The 17,338-nt window shown below is 51.5% G+C and overlaps 1 protein-coding gene across 1 annotated transcript in view; it reads left to right on the forward strand.

Annotated features, from left to right (window-relative positions):
- The window catches only part of SHC1 (SHC adaptor protein 1), a 28,826-nt gene that overhangs the window by 7,254 nt on the left and 4,234 nt on the right, over positions 1 to 17,338 (forward strand). The window contains exons 2-10 of the mRNA XM_084824882.1: positions 222 to 292; positions 3,513 to 3,576; positions 9,038 to 9,157; positions 10,806 to 10,859; positions 11,951 to 12,002; positions 12,253 to 12,379; positions 14,028 to 14,199; positions 15,453 to 15,513; positions 16,958 to 17,098. Coding sequence (XP_084681008.1) covers positions 222 to 292; positions 3,513 to 3,576; positions 9,038 to 9,157; positions 10,806 to 10,859; positions 11,951 to 12,002; positions 12,253 to 12,379; positions 14,028 to 14,199; positions 15,453 to 15,513; positions 16,958 to 17,098 — 862 coding nt within the window. The remainder of the gene's footprint in view (positions 1 to 221; positions 293 to 3,512; positions 3,577 to 9,037; positions 9,158 to 10,805; positions 10,860 to 11,950; positions 12,003 to 12,252; positions 12,380 to 14,027; positions 14,200 to 15,452; positions 15,514 to 16,957; positions 17,099 to 17,338) is intronic.

Genomic DNA, 17,338 nt, shown 5'->3' on the forward strand with positions numbered 1-17,338 from the left:
GGACCTGTCCTCTCCTTTGTGTGTGTGTGTAAAGCTGTATGGATCTCAGCCTTCCTCCAGTGGTGTTGGCCTGTGACTCCTGCCATTGCCAGCCAGCATGGCCAGCGGGTGCCAGTTTGGGGAAGGCTGATGGTCCTGGATGGCCCTGCGTAGAAGAAGTTCCATAATAATGCGGAGATCTTCGGGGCTAACGAGCTCTTCTCCTTCCCTCCCACCATCAGTACATGGGTTGCGTGGAAGTCCTCCAGTCGATGCGGGCACTTGACTTCAGCACGAGGACTCAAGTCACAAGGTGAGCTGTGTGGGAGGGAGCCATCGGGGGCGGGGGAGTTCTCTTGTGCCCTCTGAAAGGCTGCTATCAACGGTTCCTGAAACGTAGAAACCTTTTGGGGTGTAGAGAGAGTTGGGGAGGTGACCAGTTGCTTCTCTGCACGAATCCCTGCTCCAGTCAGCCTGCACTGATCGGAATTCCACAGCATCTCTGCCCTGTACAGGAGATGATTGGGCCATCCCATCATTCTCTGTGCAGAGGTGCAGCAGAATTAGCCTCCCTTTGGGGGAAGGTTCAATGTTCCCTTCCTGCATGAGTCCCTTCTCTAGGTTTCCCTCCTTCCCAACACACATTCAGCTAGGAGCAGCTCATTCTGCCAGGCCTTTGCACAGGGTTTGATCTGTTCATTCGGTCATTCCCGATGCTGAGCAGCATTTCTTGTCATCAGACAAGACTGCCCGTTGATGTCTCTGTATGAGTCACCATTCTGGGCTTCCTCCTGGGGGCAGGGGCAGCTGATTCCCGTGTGCCTCTACATTAGGTGTCTATTTGGTCGTTCAGTCACTCTTGATGCTGGAACACGGTGGAATGCCCTACCGTTGGAGGAGGTTGCCTGTTGTGTCTCTGGATAGCTGGGATATTGAACCTCTTCCAGCCCAAGGGCCAAATTCCATTCCGGAGAAGCTCTCGAGGGCTGCATTCCAGTTGTGGGAGGGGCTAGAGGCAAAAGAGCTGGGGCCAAAAGACCAGCATATTTGAACTTCAAGCTCTTACCTCTGGCAACTAGGGTTTTGGACAGGGGTGGGCAACTTGGGGTTCTTTCAGTGTTTTGGCCTAGAACTCCCATCAGCCCTAGCCAGCACAACCAATGGAGAAGCATCATGGGCCAAAACATCTTGAGGGCCGCACGTTGCCAGCCTCTGCCTTCGGAGAAGCATTTCAACCTTTTAGAATTGGGGGATGGGAGAAACAGTGCAAAAGCCAGAGAACCACCAAATGGGGGCTTGGCCATTTGGGGAACGTGGAGGGCCGGATTGTGGCCTCCCTTGTGGGGCAGCCAACCCTTACCACGTCCCTGCAATGTCTGGGTCACTCAAGCGGCAAGCTGAGCTGCGTTGCTTTTTGGGGACGATGTGGCAGCAGAGAGGAGGCAGGGCGTTAGACCCTGAGAGCTCTGAGAAGCCCAGGCCCTAACCATCTTTACATCCCTGCTTTGGCCAGGAGGGACCTGCTGCAAAGCCAAGCAGGTTGCTTGAGCACATGTCCCCCCAGCCTTGAGCGGCGGTCGAGGAAGGAGTTAAACAGGGCTGTGGGAAGCAGGGAGGGGAGAGGCCTGTGTGTGCCTGTGTGTCTCTAAGCCTGTCCATTACCGGGCAGACGCAGGGTCTGGAAAGAGGTGGCCGGAGGGAGCAGCCAGCAGGAGATGGAAAATCTCCTGCGCTCCTGTCAGTGGCGTATTTTTTATTTATTTTTCTAAATTAATCCGCTAAAGACAGGAAGCATTTATACAGCATCATCAAATATTAACGGGCCTTGCTCTCTCCTCCCGCCCACCCCCCATCCTTGCAGTGCCACAAGGAGCCTGGAGAGAGGCTCTGTGTATATGCTTCTCTCTCCAGCGGCTGGATTGTCAAGTGTGTGAATGGGGTGGGGTGGAGGAGCTGCTTACCATCGCTTTTCTCTTTCCCTGTCCAAGAAGGCCGGTCCCCGCTGTTCTGGGGACCTCGCTCCCCCCTCCTTCCTTAGCCCAGCCATTCCCGAATTGTCAGTGTGCTGCGGGGGCTAAAATTGGGACCGGGACACCCACCTGTATCGTTCGCTGCCCCATGGGTGAGTGGCTGCCCTGGGCCTTTCTCCCTTCCAGTGGGCCTCTCCCAGGGGCCAGGGATTCCATGGCATCTTGACCCAGCATGGGCTTGGATTGCCACAGCCACTCCCAGCCGGTGCCGGCTCCAGGTTTTGGAGGGCCTTTGGGCACAAAGATGCCTTCCGTGGGCCTCCTCCCCTAATGCGGCTAAGTTCTCATCAGCTGCCTTGCTCCTCTCACCCCTCCTCATGGCTCCCACTGGCTTGCTTGACAAGCGGAGAGCCAGGGAGTACACAGGCCGCAGCATCTCCTGCTCCTGCGCCTCGCCCCCACTGTTGTCTGGGCCAGAGTGAGAGGCGGGGAACAAGTACAACGGTGAAAAGGAGGAGCAAGTCCAGGGGGCTTTTGTGAGTGGGCCCCTGCCAGGGTGTGGGCCCTTGGCATGTGCCCACATACGCGACCTCTTGATGCTGGTCCTGCCCCCAACCTCAAGAATGACCTGCTCTCCCATGAGTGCCTGCTGTGTATCTGCAGGAGTCACCGTTCCGAGCTCGCCTCTTTAGGCTCGCCCGGTGCAGAGACACGTGCAGATGCATGGTGGGGCAGACTCCTCTTAGGAAAAGCCTCTCTGTCTTTTAAAAAAAATCTTAATATGCCCTTAAGAGCATGCTCTACCTCACCCCAGGTATTAAGATTGAAGAGTGCCTCCCGTCTTTAATGCGGAAAACTGGTTGGGGGCTGCGGTATCCATGGATACACCACCTTGGCTTTCCCAGGTGTTGTGAGCACTGAGCTGTGCCCCTTTTACCTGGTGTGCGTGTGTGCGTCAGGGGTCTTCTGTGCCTGGCTCTCGTGCTCTGGGCGCAGCTGGAGCATGGCATGTTCAGGTGGGCAGAACGCAGTGGGGCTGAATACCAGAAAAAAGGCGGAGGCGTCTTGTTGGCCACTGTGGGGAATAGAATGCAGGGCTGGGTGGACCTTTTCTTCCAGGGGTGTCGAATCTCTTTTAGCCTGTGGGCTGAATGCCATTCCAGAGAGGCTCTCGGGGGCCACATTCCAGCAGTGGGCAGGGCTGAAGGCAAAAGGAGGCATGGCTAAAACTACCAGAAATGCCCCAGACACCAGCCTTATTCTGTCTTAAAGCTCTTCTTGCCACGACTGAAACCGTAGGAGGGGCATTTCAACCATTTGGAATGGGGAAAAGGCTGCAAAAGCTGGGGAACCACCAAACAGTCAATGGTCAGGGGGAAGGGCCATCTGTGAAACCCAGGAAGGCTGGATTGGAACCTCCAGTAGTCCGCATTTGGCTCTCAGGGCTGAGATTCAACATCCCTGTTTTATTCTGATCCAGTAAGGCAGTTGGTTATGTTTAGGGTGAGCTTGTCTGTCTCTTCTCCAGCTTTGCCTCATCCTTCTTCTCTGCTCTCCATACAGGGAGGCTATTGGCCTAGTCTGTGAAGCTGTGCCTGGTGCCAAGGGAGCCGTCCGCAGGAGAAAGGTGAGATGCTTGGCGATGGGTAGGTAACCCTTCCCTTCTCTCTCGTGCGCAGAATGCTAGAGCCCTGAGATGATAGATTGAGGACAAAAGAATGGAAGCCCTTCTCCGTGCAGCACTCAACATAAGTTCTGAAATTCACTTCCGCAAGATGGTGGCAATTAGTCATGATAACTTAATAGAGTCTCCATGGTCAGGGGCAGACTACCCCTGAATACCAGGGGCCAAAATACTGGAGGGTCGTTGCCCTTAATGTTCTGCTTCTCCAAAATCATCTGGTGGGAAACGCAGTGCTGGACTAAACAGAGCTTTTGCTTTGATCCCTAAGGCAAATTCTAATAAAGAATTGGATAGGAACCTGGGAAGCTGCCTTGTACTGAGTCAGATCCTCAGTCCGTCTAGCCTGGTATTGTTGACACCAGCTGGCAGCAGCAGCTCTCCAGGCTTTCAGGCAGGAGTTTTTCCTGCCCTACCTGGAGATGCTGGGGATCAAACCTGAGACCTTCTGCATGCAAAGCAGGTGCTCTGCCACTGACCGATGGCCCTTACCTGAAACCCTCCACAAGGATAGTAGCGAAGGATTGGCCTGTTGGTACCTATTGGCTATTGTAGCTAAGAATGGAGCCTCCCTTTTTGGAGGCAGTGTACCTGTAAATACTAGCAGGTGGGAAACAGATGAGCTATTGCCATCATGCCCTGCCTGTGGGCTTTCCAACAGGTGATGACTTTTGGAAACAGGATACTGAGCTCGGTGGACCTTTTTGTTCTGATCCAGCAGGGCTGCTTTTCTGTTCGTGTGGATTGCTTTTAAGCTGTATGTATGTACTGAACCTAAAGCAGGGATGCAGAACTTCTTTTTCAGCCTGAGGGCCGAATTCCATTTCGGATAACCCCTTTGGGGCCACATGACAGTGGTGGGTGGGGCAGAAAGACCTGCATAATTTGGCTTAAAGCTCTGACTACCAGTAACTAAAACTTAGGAGGCATTTCAACCTTTTAGAATAGGTAAAAAAAATGCACAAAACCTGGGAAACCACCAAACTATCAGTGGTTGGAGGAAAGGGGGTGGGGCCAGAGAAAGAGGGTGGGGCTGTCTAGGGAACGGGACTGAAAGAGGTTCTAGATCTCTGCTTTACAGAATAATGTTAACCGAAGCCTGGTGCCTGCTCCAAGGGCCTTACAGTGTACATTTTGACAGAGGAGGAGACAACACTGGGAAGGGAGGAAAGATGGAGGCAAAGGTGGCAACAGGGAAATTATACCATAAAAAGCCTAGTGTTGGTTGGATGAAAACTTAAAAGGGCCGAATGCCAAAGGTTTTGCAGGAAAGGTGGGTTTTAAAGAGGGGGAGGGAGGGAGTAGCAGGATCGCACAGAAGCTCTGGGAGGCAGCTTGATGCATAAGAGACCGTGAGGGAGAGGGGGGCAATAGCTTCTAGGACACAGGCAGACCTTCCAAGGTGCAGAAAAGGAGCACCGAACGGATCAAGGGAGCGACTCCTCTGTGGGAGACACGTTACAAGGTTTGGAGCTTTGGAGCTTAGAAACAGGGTGAGCAAGGGGGTGGGGACATGATGGAGAAGTACACAATTGGGCAGGGCAGGGGAGAGAGAGAAAAACTGAGTTTTTCCTCCCTCCCTCATCATACTAGAACCCAGCAGGATCATCCCATGAAGCTGAGTGACGGGAGATTCAGGACACGCAAAAGGAAGGACTTCTTCACACAGTGCATCATTAAACTGTGCAATTCTCTTCCACAAGATGCAGCGACAGCTGCCAACTTTTGGACGGCTTTAAAAGGGGATTGGACAAATTCATGGAGTAGAAGGCTATCAGCGGCTAGAAGTCCTGATGGCTTTATATGATATCTAGGATTGAAGGTCATATTCTTCTGTATACCAGTTGCTGGGGAACACGAGTGGGAGGCGGCGGCTGCACTCCCGTCCTGCTTCTGGGCTTCCCATTGGGGCTTCTGGTTGGCCACGGTGGGAACAGAATCCTCGGGTCTGCTCCAGCACGGCTCTTGTTATTGTTGTAATGTTCTTAAGAGAGCGGGAGACCTTTTGGCTGATAGAGCAGGAGGCACGTCAGTCTCCAGCAGGGATAGATCCAGGAGGCAAGGGCCGGGGGCTGGGGGCGAACGCCCCGGAGGGCTATAAATGTCAGGACAGGCAGCTTGTGCTGGATGAGCAGCTGGCCTTAACGAAGTGTGCGATTTGTACAAGTGGCGCTCCCCACAGTGTCCTCAACAAGGTGTGCACGCTCGTGCACAGTGCCTCTTGTTTCACAGTTCCGGCTTTGCGGGGGGGTGCGTGTGTGCGTGTAGGATTTGAGGTCTCCAGCACGCCCCCCTCCTCCATTTCCTCCCAAGACTGCCCCTCGCTGGGAAATGGGAGTCGTGTTGCTGCAGTAAAGACTTTGTGCGGGCAGCGCTGATCAATAGGGAACCATAACAGGCCGCCTAATGGACACAGGAAGGTGGAGGGCATGTGGAGTGTGTGTGTGCGTGTGTGTCAGTGTCATCTTAGCTCCCCGTTCTTCCTCCTCCTCCCCTTCCCAGTCTCCCTCTTTCCACTTCCACACCCCTTCCCCTACCCTGTCTCTTGGGGCATTCATTCCCTCTTCATCCCCATTTATTATATTTGGTCTTCATTTATTTTTTAACCTGCAGGAGCGAGGCTAACCCTCGATTCTGGGTATCTTTGGGCGAAGGATATTGAGTGTGCCCTCTTAGAGGAGGACAGTGAGGGCACAATGTGAGCCCTCCCCACAAATGTGGCCTGCCGCTGGGGCTGGCATCAGGGCTCAAGCACATGGCCTGGTTGTTCGCTGGAACAGGCTTCAGTTAAACAATGGATGGATGGATGGATGGATGGATATGGGCTCGGGCATGATTGATTGGCCTGATAGAGGAGTAACTGAAAATTTCTTAGGGTGCTTCTGCATGAGTTCATAGAATCATAGGGTTGGAAGGGGCCTACAAGACCATTGAGGAAACCTGATTCCCAGGCGGCCCCCCATACAAGTACTAACCAGGGCTGACCCTGCTTAGCTTACGAGATCAGATGAGATCAGGCACATCCAGCCCTCTTTACCTATCGGAAGTCTTGCCCTGAAACTGCTGTATAACAAGGGTACAGAGTCTCTTTCAGCCTGAGGGCCAAATTCCATTTCAGAGCAGCTCTCAGGGGCCACGTTCCAGTGGTGGGTGGGGCCGAAGGCAAAAAGGGGCAGAGCCAAAATACAGAAATACTGGTGTAATTGAACTTACTGCTGTCACTGCCAGTAGCTCAGCCTTAAGAGAGGCATTTCAACCTTTTGGGGGAATGGTTAAGATATTTCCCCAACACCCAGAAAGCCGAAATGGAGTGTGTGCAGAGCCCTGGACAAACTGCTCAGGGGGAAGTCCTGGAAAAGTTTTTCTATCCACCGTCTGAAAGGTGGGACGTGAGTTTTCCTCTTAAGGGGAGCCAGTCAGATGGCTCTTCCGCGCACGTCAGTCAGGCTGCAACTTGAAAGATTTCCAGCAGTGCCACAGAGTATGCATATCTGCTTGTAGAACACAGACTCTTTGCTCATTGTATTATTAGGCAAGTGTTTAAGTGGCATAGTTAAATATGTATAAATGCGTCAGCAAATGTAACTCCAGTCTTAAAAGTTGGGGTCGTGGAGGAGACAGCCCAGCCGTCCCCAACCCGGTGCCCTCCAGATGTGTTAAACTACAACTACCAGCATCCCCCAGCCAGGAGTTACAGTCCAACACATCTGGAGGGCACCAGGTTGGGGATGGCTGCCTTGTAGCATCAGCTTGGCCACCACTTTGACCCAACTGGTCGTATGTGTGGTATCTATTAACTTGAAGATTGCGTAGAAAAAAAAGAAGCCCCTGGTCCTCATGGTTGCAGAGAACCTTGAGAACATTGTAGCAGTATCTGTCGAGATTCTCTTTTGTGCTAGCATTTGTTGTTTTGTGGAATTTCTGCTGCTTTTCTTACCATATCGTTTTTTTATGGTGAATTTTATTACGTGCGTTTTATTGTTGTACGCCGCCTTGGGAAGGTTCCTGTGCTGAAAGATGGGCTATAAATAAATAAGATTTTAGCATGTAGGTGTTAAACGCTAAAGGATGTACAAGTGACTTGGGTGCCGTCTGCTGGCAAAAGGGGAGGATGATATTTTCCCCTTCTCATTGTGTTACGTGTGCAGGCTCTGCTTGCACCTGGAACTTACACAGCACCCTGTGTAACAGGAGGTTGTGCTATATGTGAAGTTGCTTGGAACATCCTCCAAGCAGCTTGGCCCTGGAGCTTAATACCTAAAGCCTGCAGAAACTAGAAGGGGAAGGGATGCTGCTTAGTGGCAGAGTGGGTGTTTTCCGTGTGCAGGGTCCCAAATCCAGCACCTGTTGTCTCACGTTCATTTAGAGTATTTTTATCCCGCTCCTCAGCCCCAAAGTCTTCCAGAGTGGCTTCCACATAATCAGTGAAAGAAGACAGCCCCTGCCCGCAGGCTTACCATCTAAAAAGACACGACACACAAGGAAGAAGGGATGGGGAGGGAAGAGGGAAAAAAATTATGCCGTCTTTCAGCAGGGCTGGTGGAATGGCCCCCCTCTCATCTCCCTCCTCAGTTGAAAGGATCTTGGGCTGCAGGGCTGGGAAAGAGCCATCTTGGCCTAGGAGGCCTCTGCCAGTCAGAGCAGATAGTGCTGGTTTGATAGATGGATGGTCTGACAGCTTCCAGTGTTCAGAAGAGAGACCGAACATCACAGCTCCTCAACCCCTGTCCCCATCTTAGGCCAATCCCTCTGACGTTGTACTTGTGGCATGGGCCATACCTTGGGGGTGTAGAGCACATGCTTTGCAGGCAGGAGGTGCCAGGTTCAATCCCTGGCATCTCCAGGTACTTCTGGGAAATAGCCCCTGCCTGAAACCCTGGAGATCCATTGCTGCCAGTCAGTGTGGACACTACTGAGCTAGATGGACCACAGGGGTCTGGCTCTGTATAAGGCAGCTTCCTATGCCCCTAATGAAATCAGCCCTTATTCACATCATGAGGACTAGAAACTTTGTTTTTAGGGAAAGGGCCGTAACTGAGTGTTATGGCACCTACTTTGCATGCAGAAGGTCCCTGGTTCAAACGTTGGGAAAGACTCCTGCCTGAAACCCCAGAGAGCTGCTGCCGCCAGTCAGTGTTGACAATACTGGTCTGATTCGGTAGAAGGCAGCTTCCTATGTTCCTTGCTTCTCCTTCTTCTTATCTCTGCAAAAGGCTGACCCGCCCCCCATGACCGCTTAAGCTCCTGGGTGCAAGGTTCTGGTTCTTTCAGATGCTGTAGCTGCTGCCATGTGGCATGGAAAAGCTGGCGCAGTTGCCCGCTTGGGCTGGACACAGCCTCCCCGTCCTCTGCTGCCGCTAATGCCTGGTGTGCGTGTTTGTCTCTTTCTCCTTCTCCCTTTCTGCAGCCCTGCGGCCGCTCGCTCAACTCCATCCTGGGCAAGAACAACCTGAAGTTTGCCGGCATGCCCATCACGCTCACCATCTCCACCAGCAGCCTCAACCTCATGGCATCCGACTGTAAACAGGTGAGAAGGTCTCTTGTTGGGCTGCCGCTCCCGTCCTCCCTTGCGGCATCTGGAGGGCCACGCATTACCCACACCTGCTCTACAGCAAGGGCCGAATCCCATTTTTGGGGGCTGTGTTCCAGTGGTGGGCGGGGCTAAGGGTGAAAGGGGAGCTGCTGTGGGCAAAACGGATGGGACCAAAATAGCAAAAATAGCAGCATATTTTGGCTTGAAGCTCTTACTGCCAGGAACTCGGCCTTAGGAGAGGCATTTCAACCTTTTAGAATGGCGTGGAAAATGCACAAAAGCCAGGAAACCACCAAAATGGTCAAGAGGGAGGGGAAAGGGCCAGACTGAATTTCCAGGCAGGCCAGATTTGGACACTGGGTCTGATGTTCTGCACCCCTGTACTGCAGGGTACAGTCTATGCTGGACTGTTTGTTACATAACGTTGCTTGAATCCCGCTGACTTGATGGAGTATCGGAATTGTGCCTGCTTAGCTAATTAATTAATTACATGTCTGTGCTGCCCCATAGCTGAAGCGCTCTGGGCAGTTCACAAAATTAAAACCACAAAAATACAACAGAAAATACAATAGAAAATATAAAATATTAAAACTACAGAATAAAAATACAGCCAGAGTAAAACTAGCTGCAGTGCAGATATTTAAAACACAATAGAGCCAGTGTGGTGTAGTGGCTAGAGTGCTGGACTGGGAGTCGGGAGATCCAGGTTCTAGTCCCCACTCAGCCATGGAAGCTCACTGGGTGACTTTGGCCCAGTCACAGACTCTCAGCCCAACCCACCTCACAGGGTTGTTGTTGTGAGGATAAACTGGAGGAGGAGGAGGACGGTGTACGCTGCCTTGGATTCCTTAAGGTGGAAAAAAGGCGGGATATAAATGTAATAAATAAATAAATAGCTAGCAGATTTAAGACAGCAGAGCTAGAAAACTGGAATGTTAAAATGCTAAAAATGCCTTGGGAAGTAAAAAGGTCTTTACCTGGTGCCAGAAAGAGAATAGCCACAAAATACAAACAGATACTGAAGCTGAAGCACAAATATTTTGGCCACCTAATGCCAAGAGAAAACTCACTGGAAAAGACCCTGATGCTGGGAAAGATTGAAGGCAAAAGGAGAAGGGGACGGCAGAGGATGAGACGGCTAGATAGCATCACCAATGCAATGAATATGAACTTGAGCACGCTCCGGGAGAGAGCGCAGGACAGGAAGGCCCGGTGTGCTATGGTCCATGGGGTCACGAAGAGTCGGACACGACTTAAACGACTGAACAACAACAACAGAATAAATTATAAAAAATTAAAGTTTTAAAACTGCAGTATAAAATCAAAAGTAAAGACCTGAATAAAACCTAGCAGCAATGCAGAGGTTTAAAATACTGTAACAGATTTAAAACAACAGAACTAAAAAGCTTTAAATGCCTGGGAAAATAAGGTCTTCACCTGGTGCCAGAAGGAGTACAATGTAGGCAACAGGTTAGCCTCTCTGGGAAGCTCATTGCTTGGAGATACAAAATATGGTACACCCATAGTCCAAAGCAGCCGATTTACTATAAGAGTTGTTGTGGGGTGGAGGCGTGGGGAGACATCTTGTGTTCCTGCTGCCCCTTTGCATCTTATTTTTCCTCTCCTCCTTTCTGCTTGTTAGATCATTGCCAACCATCATATGCAGTCAATTTCGTTCGCATCCGGAGGGGATCCGGTGAGTATGAAGAGGATTTTGTTTTCTTTATGGGGTGGGCTTGGTTATAGTCCCCTCTGAGCAGGGCTGTACAATCCTGCAGAAGCACAGAATTCTGCTTCCTAAGATTCTCTGCTTTCAGTTAAATTAATAAAACACTTCTAGCCCTTATGGCTGTGAAGGTAGGCTTGGAAGCATGTGGGCTTCGCCTGCTGAAATCTTGAAAGCCGGAGGGGTGTCTGAATATAAAATCCCAGTCAGTGCTCATAAAAAGAGCCCTGCTGGATCAGACCAAGGTTCCATCTAGTCCAGCATTCTGTTCACACAGTGACCAACCAGCTGCCTATTGAAAATCCACAAGCAGGACATGACTGCAACAGCACCCTCTCGCCCATGTTCCCCAGCAACTGGTGTATACAGGCATGCTTCCTCTAATACTGGGTGTAGCATATAGCCAAGAGGACTATTGGCGGACTATTAGCCATTAATAGCCTTCTCCTCCATGAATTTGTCTAATCCAAAGTGGCCAGGGACTCAAAGTCATGCCCAGCCTTGCCACATGACCGCCATGGCCCTGTATAAATTATGCAGATTTGCACTATTTGCATACAGATTGCAAAATTCCATGGCTATATTGCAGAATGTTAAAAGTCTTGGTTATATTAATTCTGCCTGGCCCCGGTTGCTGTATCTTTTCACCTGCCCGCTTCCTCTTTCCCCTCCCCTCCCCTCCCCTCCCCTCCCCTCCTCACATCTCTGGCAGGATTCAGAGAGCCACTTGTTACCCCCTCTGTGTCTGGAAAAACTGAGATCCGTGTGGCTTGTAGTGGTCAGAATGCTGGACTAGGGCTGAAAAGTACAAACTTCCCCCCACCCCTGACTCGGCCTTGAAGCTCACTGGGGTGACCTTGGGCCGGTTGTCATCTCTCCAGCTAACCTACCCCACAGGGTTGTTGTGAGGATCACAGTGGGAGGAACACCATACATGGTGCTTTGAGCTCCATGGAGCAAAAGAGGGATATGTGTGTAACTCCGTCAAACATCCTGATCGGGCAGTTTTGGGGCGCCTCCCCCCCAAAGGTGTCATTCATTAAGTTTCTTGATCTTTACAGGACACGGCCGAGTATGTCGCTTACGTTGCCAAAGACCCCGTCAATCACAGAGGTAAGCTGCTTCGTGCCACTCAGAAGAATCCACAGGTCAGGTCTGCTGCTCTTGCAGCTGTTAGCACCTGCCATCTTTTGCTCGCCATCTCTCGTATTCGCTCACCCACCATCTTGCTCGCCATCTCTCTCCCTCGCTCGCCCGCCTGCCCGCCATCTCTCTCTTTCCACCCCCCGCCCTGCCCCTCTCTCTCACTCCAGTACCTCCTAAGGAGGACAGGCGCCCATGTTCTCTCTATGTCTCCTTGCAGCCTGCCACATCCTGGAGTGCCCCGAGGGGCTGGCGCAAGATGTGATCAGCACCATTGGGCAGGCCTTTGAATTGCGCTTCAAGCAGTACCTCAAGAACCCCCCAAAGCTAGTCACCCCACATGACAGGTAAGGGCAAGCCAGGTTTCCTCTAACCCTCCCGCAGCGCCTAAGGGAAACCTCATATGCCTTTTCCCCATTTTTGAGCGTTGGAACACAAACCTTTTTCCTGGTCTTCTCCCCTCTCTCTGCACTTACACATTGTCCACTTTCCCAGAATTTGAAAGATCTCCAACTGTATTTCAGTGGAGTCTCGAACAGGAGAATTACCTTGTACACACCTCCGCATGAACCACTCTGCTCTGTGGGTGGGTGGGTGGGTGTGGCGGGAGGGGGATTTGGAGTGCCCGTCTCTGGCATTGGCTGTCTTCTTCTAGCAAAAGAAAGGTGGGAGGAGCGCCCCAAACAAGCACACACCCCTGCCACATTCCCAATAGCGGACGTCTTTCATTCTCCAAAGAGCCTGCTGCATTTTGGCCCAACAGCAGCCCTTTACTGGGGTGGGGGTGGGATGTAGATTAACAAACTCATGGAAGAGAAGGCAGTTAGTGGCTCTGAGTCACAATGGCTGTATATTACTTCCAGGATCAAAGCTGGTATTTTTCCAAATACCGTTTGCTGGGGAACCTGGGCGGGAGGGTGCTGTTGCACTCCTGTCCTGCTTGTGAGTTTCCCGTGGGCAGCTGGTTGGCCACTGTGTGAACAGAATGCTGGACTAGATGGATCTTGGTCTGATCCAGCCCAGTTCTTCATAGGTTCTTAAATCAGCCTTCCCCAACCTGGTGCACTCCAGACGTGTTGCTCAAACTCCCAGAATCTCCTCAGCCAGCATGGCTGTTGTACCAGCTTCTCCTCTATCCCTAGGTAGTGTTGTTTAGTGGTTAAACCCACCTTCCTGAACGTGGTGCCTGCCAAACGTTTTGGACGGCCACTCTCAGCTTCCCTTCCCTGACCATGCTGGGTGGAGGTGATGGAAGTTGGAGTCTAGCACATCCAGGGGTGCGGGGAGCAGGCTGTCTGTCTAGACCAGTCTTCCCCAACCCAGGTTCCTTCCCACAGTTTAGGTCTACACCTCCCATCATCCTTGGCCACCCTGTCATGCTGGTTAGGGCTGATGGGAATTGAAGTCCAAAATGCCTAGCAGGCACCAGGTTTGCAGATGGCTGGTTTAGAAGCGTACAGGCTGCCATCCCTAAACATGCTTACTAGACTGTAAGCCCAGTGACAACTTCTGAGTAAATGTGCATAGGCTTGTGCTGGCGGGCATGTAACAGGAGAGTGGAGAGAACGTCTCTGTCACCCTCTCAACTCTTCGCTTTGTTTTGTTCTAAAATTGTACACTTCAAGGGGCAAAGTAGTTGTAACAGTGGCACATATGTGTCTCTGTTTGGCTGTGTCTTTGTGTGTCTGTTTTGCTGTGTCTTTGTGTCTCTGTTTTGCTGTGTCTTTGTGTCTGTGTGGTTTTATGTCTCTGTGTCGGTGTGATGAAGGAGAGGCCTGTCAGTGGTTGTTAGTCATGGTGTCTAGAGGGAAGCTTCAGGGACAGTCTCCCTCTTGAGTTCCAGATGCTGGGGCAAACCAGGAGACAAGCCAATCCCCTTCACGCGCTTGCTTGTTGCATTCCTGGAGGCAACTGGCTGCTGCAGGGAACCAGATGCTGAACCAGCTGGGCGTTTCGTAGGTTCCCCTCTGCACCTCTCCCTTGCTTCCTCCCTAGGATGGCGGGGTTTGACGGCTCCGCTTGGGACGAAGAGGAGGACCCACCGCCTGATCACCAGTACTACAATGACTTCCCCGGGAAGGAGCCGCCCCTGGGCGGCATGGTGGACATGCGCTTACGGGACGGAGCCGCAGCAGCCCCGATGCCCAACCACCTGGGAGCCACCCTGGTAAGCAGAACGCGATGTGTGTTGGGGGCCTGTGCTCCTGCCGCCTCCCAGCATGACTCAGGGCCCCAGTTCTGACCCTGTCAAGAACTCTTTGCACATTATAAATCTTTCTGGGTGTAAGTTTAAAATGCAGTGTGTGAAAGCTCCATGCGGGCACAGCGGTTTGTAATGGAACCTCGGAAGCTGCCTTATACCGAGTCAGACTCTTGGTCCATCTAGCCCGGCATTGTCAGCATGACTGGCAGCATCTCCAGGGTTTCAGGCAGGAGGTTTTCCAGCCCTGCCTGGAGATGCTGGGGACCAAACCTGGGACACTATGCCTGCAAAACGGGCACTCTACCGCTGAGCTACTGTCCCTCCCTGCAAATAGGCGGCAGAATCTTCCTTTTCTGGCCAGTGCTGGGTTTCCCTGCATAACTTGTAAAATGAGTTTGGAGTGGGGAGGATAGTAAATCAGAAAGAGGGTAGATGTGTCACGCATACAACAGATCATGCCTCGAAACGCTGGGCTGATGAGTCTGTACTGACGTCATTTATTGAAGGTCAGAATCCCCACTTCAGTGGGTGTGGGGGACCTGTCATCCTGGACTCCAACTCCCATCAGCCCCAGCCAGCACAGCCTACTTCTAATCTGTAGGCATGTTACTAGGAAATGGATCAGGAGGGAGGGAAACCCCTTGTCATCCCCTTGCCAGGAGTTGGCTTCAAGCATACTCTCAGGTAGCTAATTCATAGAAAGCAATCGCTCCAGTTCTGGGTTCTGTCCCTTAACTGTAGAAGCAGGGTGGGGGCCTGGGGGGCTTAGAAATTGGGGCCCTACACACACACACAAAATCCAGTGGTTTGCCCAAGGACAGGAGGGGGTGTATTGCCTAGAGGTTCCCCCAGTCATAAAGGCTGTTCCTTTCTTACTCTCCTTGCTTCCTCCTCTCCACTTCTCCAATGCTCCAGCTTCTCTTCTGAGACCAGTCTGACTTCTCTGGAAGGCCCCTTCTTTTTAACACCCCTCTCCCCACCCCTGGTTTTAGTGCTCTCTTGACATGGAGTAGCTGCTTATATTCCATCATGATCTTTTAAAATCGGCCTGCTTTGAAACTCCAATCTCCAGTGCCCCACGTTTTAATTGTCTCATCACCAGACTGCACAGATACCTCCAACCTCATCCAGTCCTAAACCCCAAGTTTGTTCATAATGGCAGGGCTATTTAGGGGAGAGAGGGCGAAACAATGACCCCCCTGTCTTTCTTCCTGTAGCCCGTTGGCCAGATGTCTGGCGGGGACTATGACTCCAGGAAACAGCATCCTGCCATACAAGGTAAACACTGAAAGGTGCTGTTTTTCCTTGGAGGGGTGGGGGAGCATCCTTTCGCAGCTGGGTTTGGGTGACATTTCTTATTCCCCACAGAAAGGTCGGGTACTTAGCAGGGATGGAATTTAGCGTGGGCACAGCTTAACTAGTTATTGTTAGGAGGCCCTAGCCGGCCTCTTTCAGTCTACTCCAGTAGCCAACTCCAGACACAGACAAAGGATTCTTTTCAAGGCTTTATTCCTTTTACAACTTAATAACTCTATCACCAGTGACTAAGCTATGAGCAGCAGAGTAATCTATGCCCCGGGTTGGAAACAGTTGGTCCCCGTTTGAACGAGAATCACTTGCAGACCCTGAACTTATGGGCTAGGGGGAGTCCCTCCCCTTTTCCCTTGGGTCCTCTGGACGCGACCGTTGCTTGCGCGCCAAACAGGCGCTACGCCTCCTTTCCACGCCCTCCAAAGCTCGTCGCTCTCTGCATCTGCGTCGAGCATCCAGTCAGCCCTCCTCCCGCGCTCTTTTACTCCCAGGACTGCTATCTATGTCTGGAATGCCAGTAGGAGGAATCTCTGCCAGCTGCAGGGCCTGGGAGGGAAGAGCGTGCTCCTCTCCCACGGACGGCTGCTCCTCCTCAGAATCAGAACTGCTCTGAGGTTCTATGGGCTCAGTGTCCACCCTGACAGTTACTTTATTTTTACTGTATAAATAATATAACTGCCATTCTATTTTATTTTAAAGCACCCTTCCCCAACCTGGTGCCATCCAGATGTGTAGCCCACTTACTGTGGATGATGGGGGTTGTAGTCCAACACATCTGGACAGCGGGTTGGGGAAGCCCACCTAACAAGGTAGGTCCAACCGACCTATTCCTTTTTATTATCTTTGGGTCTCAGTATTTAACCTTTTGCTTACATTTTTTTAACAGAAAACAAGAGTAATGTTTTTCGCTCGTGTACTCTGTCTGTAAAATGGCTTTCTTTCCTAGCGCATCTTCAAAAAGGGCAGGCTAGGAAAAACAGTACCCATTTTACAGACATTTGGATTCCTTGATCAAATGCTATATATATGCCTGTGTATATGCTTTCTGACTTGGTGGCATAACCTGTGGATGAGATTGTGAGTTTGAGTTAATTGGCTCTGCACGTGTTTCTAGTTCTTGTTTGGTGCATGCAGCAAATTGTACCAGTCTGGATTATTATGGCTGTTTGATAGTGGAGGCCTGGTATCCTCTTGGGGGTGTGCGGGGCTGCCTCCTCCTCCGTGAGTTGGAATTCCCCTCATTTTGCAGGCATACTGCCTTTGAATGTGGAAGCTCCAGTTAGCTACTTTCCCCCTCCTGAGCTTCTTATGCAGATACAGTCCTCATCAGACAGTCACACATCTAGGATACTGTTTGTTTGTATGCTTTTGTGGGGGGACTTTCCTAATGCTGTTCTACCCACCCTTACAGGAAAGGATAGATGTCCATCCGGCCGCACAGATCTCTTTGACGACCCCTCCTATGTGAATGTGCAGAATCTGGAAAAAACGCGGCAGGGCAGCCCAGGAGTCACGGCCAATGGCAGCGCCCAGAGAGATCTCTTTGACATGAGTGAGTGGCAGAAGGGGGTGCGATGGATGCCTACAGTCCAAAACATCCAGAGGATACCAGGTTGCCTACTGCTATATTGAAGCACTGGCCCAGTTGCCATAGGCGACCCAGAATTCCATGTAGGCAAGGGAGTGGAGCGGCAGAGGAGTGGTGGATCAATCCATCCCTCTTCTGCACTGTGGTCAACTGCAGCTCCCACCATTCCCAGTCAGCTCAACACATTTATTTGTTTAAAGTATT

Source organism: Heloderma suspectum, chromosome 17 (genome assembly GCF_057233095.1).
Source record: "Heloderma suspectum isolate Gila_16-S chromosome 17, 16-S_ref, whole genome shotgun sequence".
Taxonomy (NCBI): Eukaryota; Metazoa; Chordata; class Lepidosauria; order Squamata; family Helodermatidae; genus Heloderma; species Heloderma suspectum.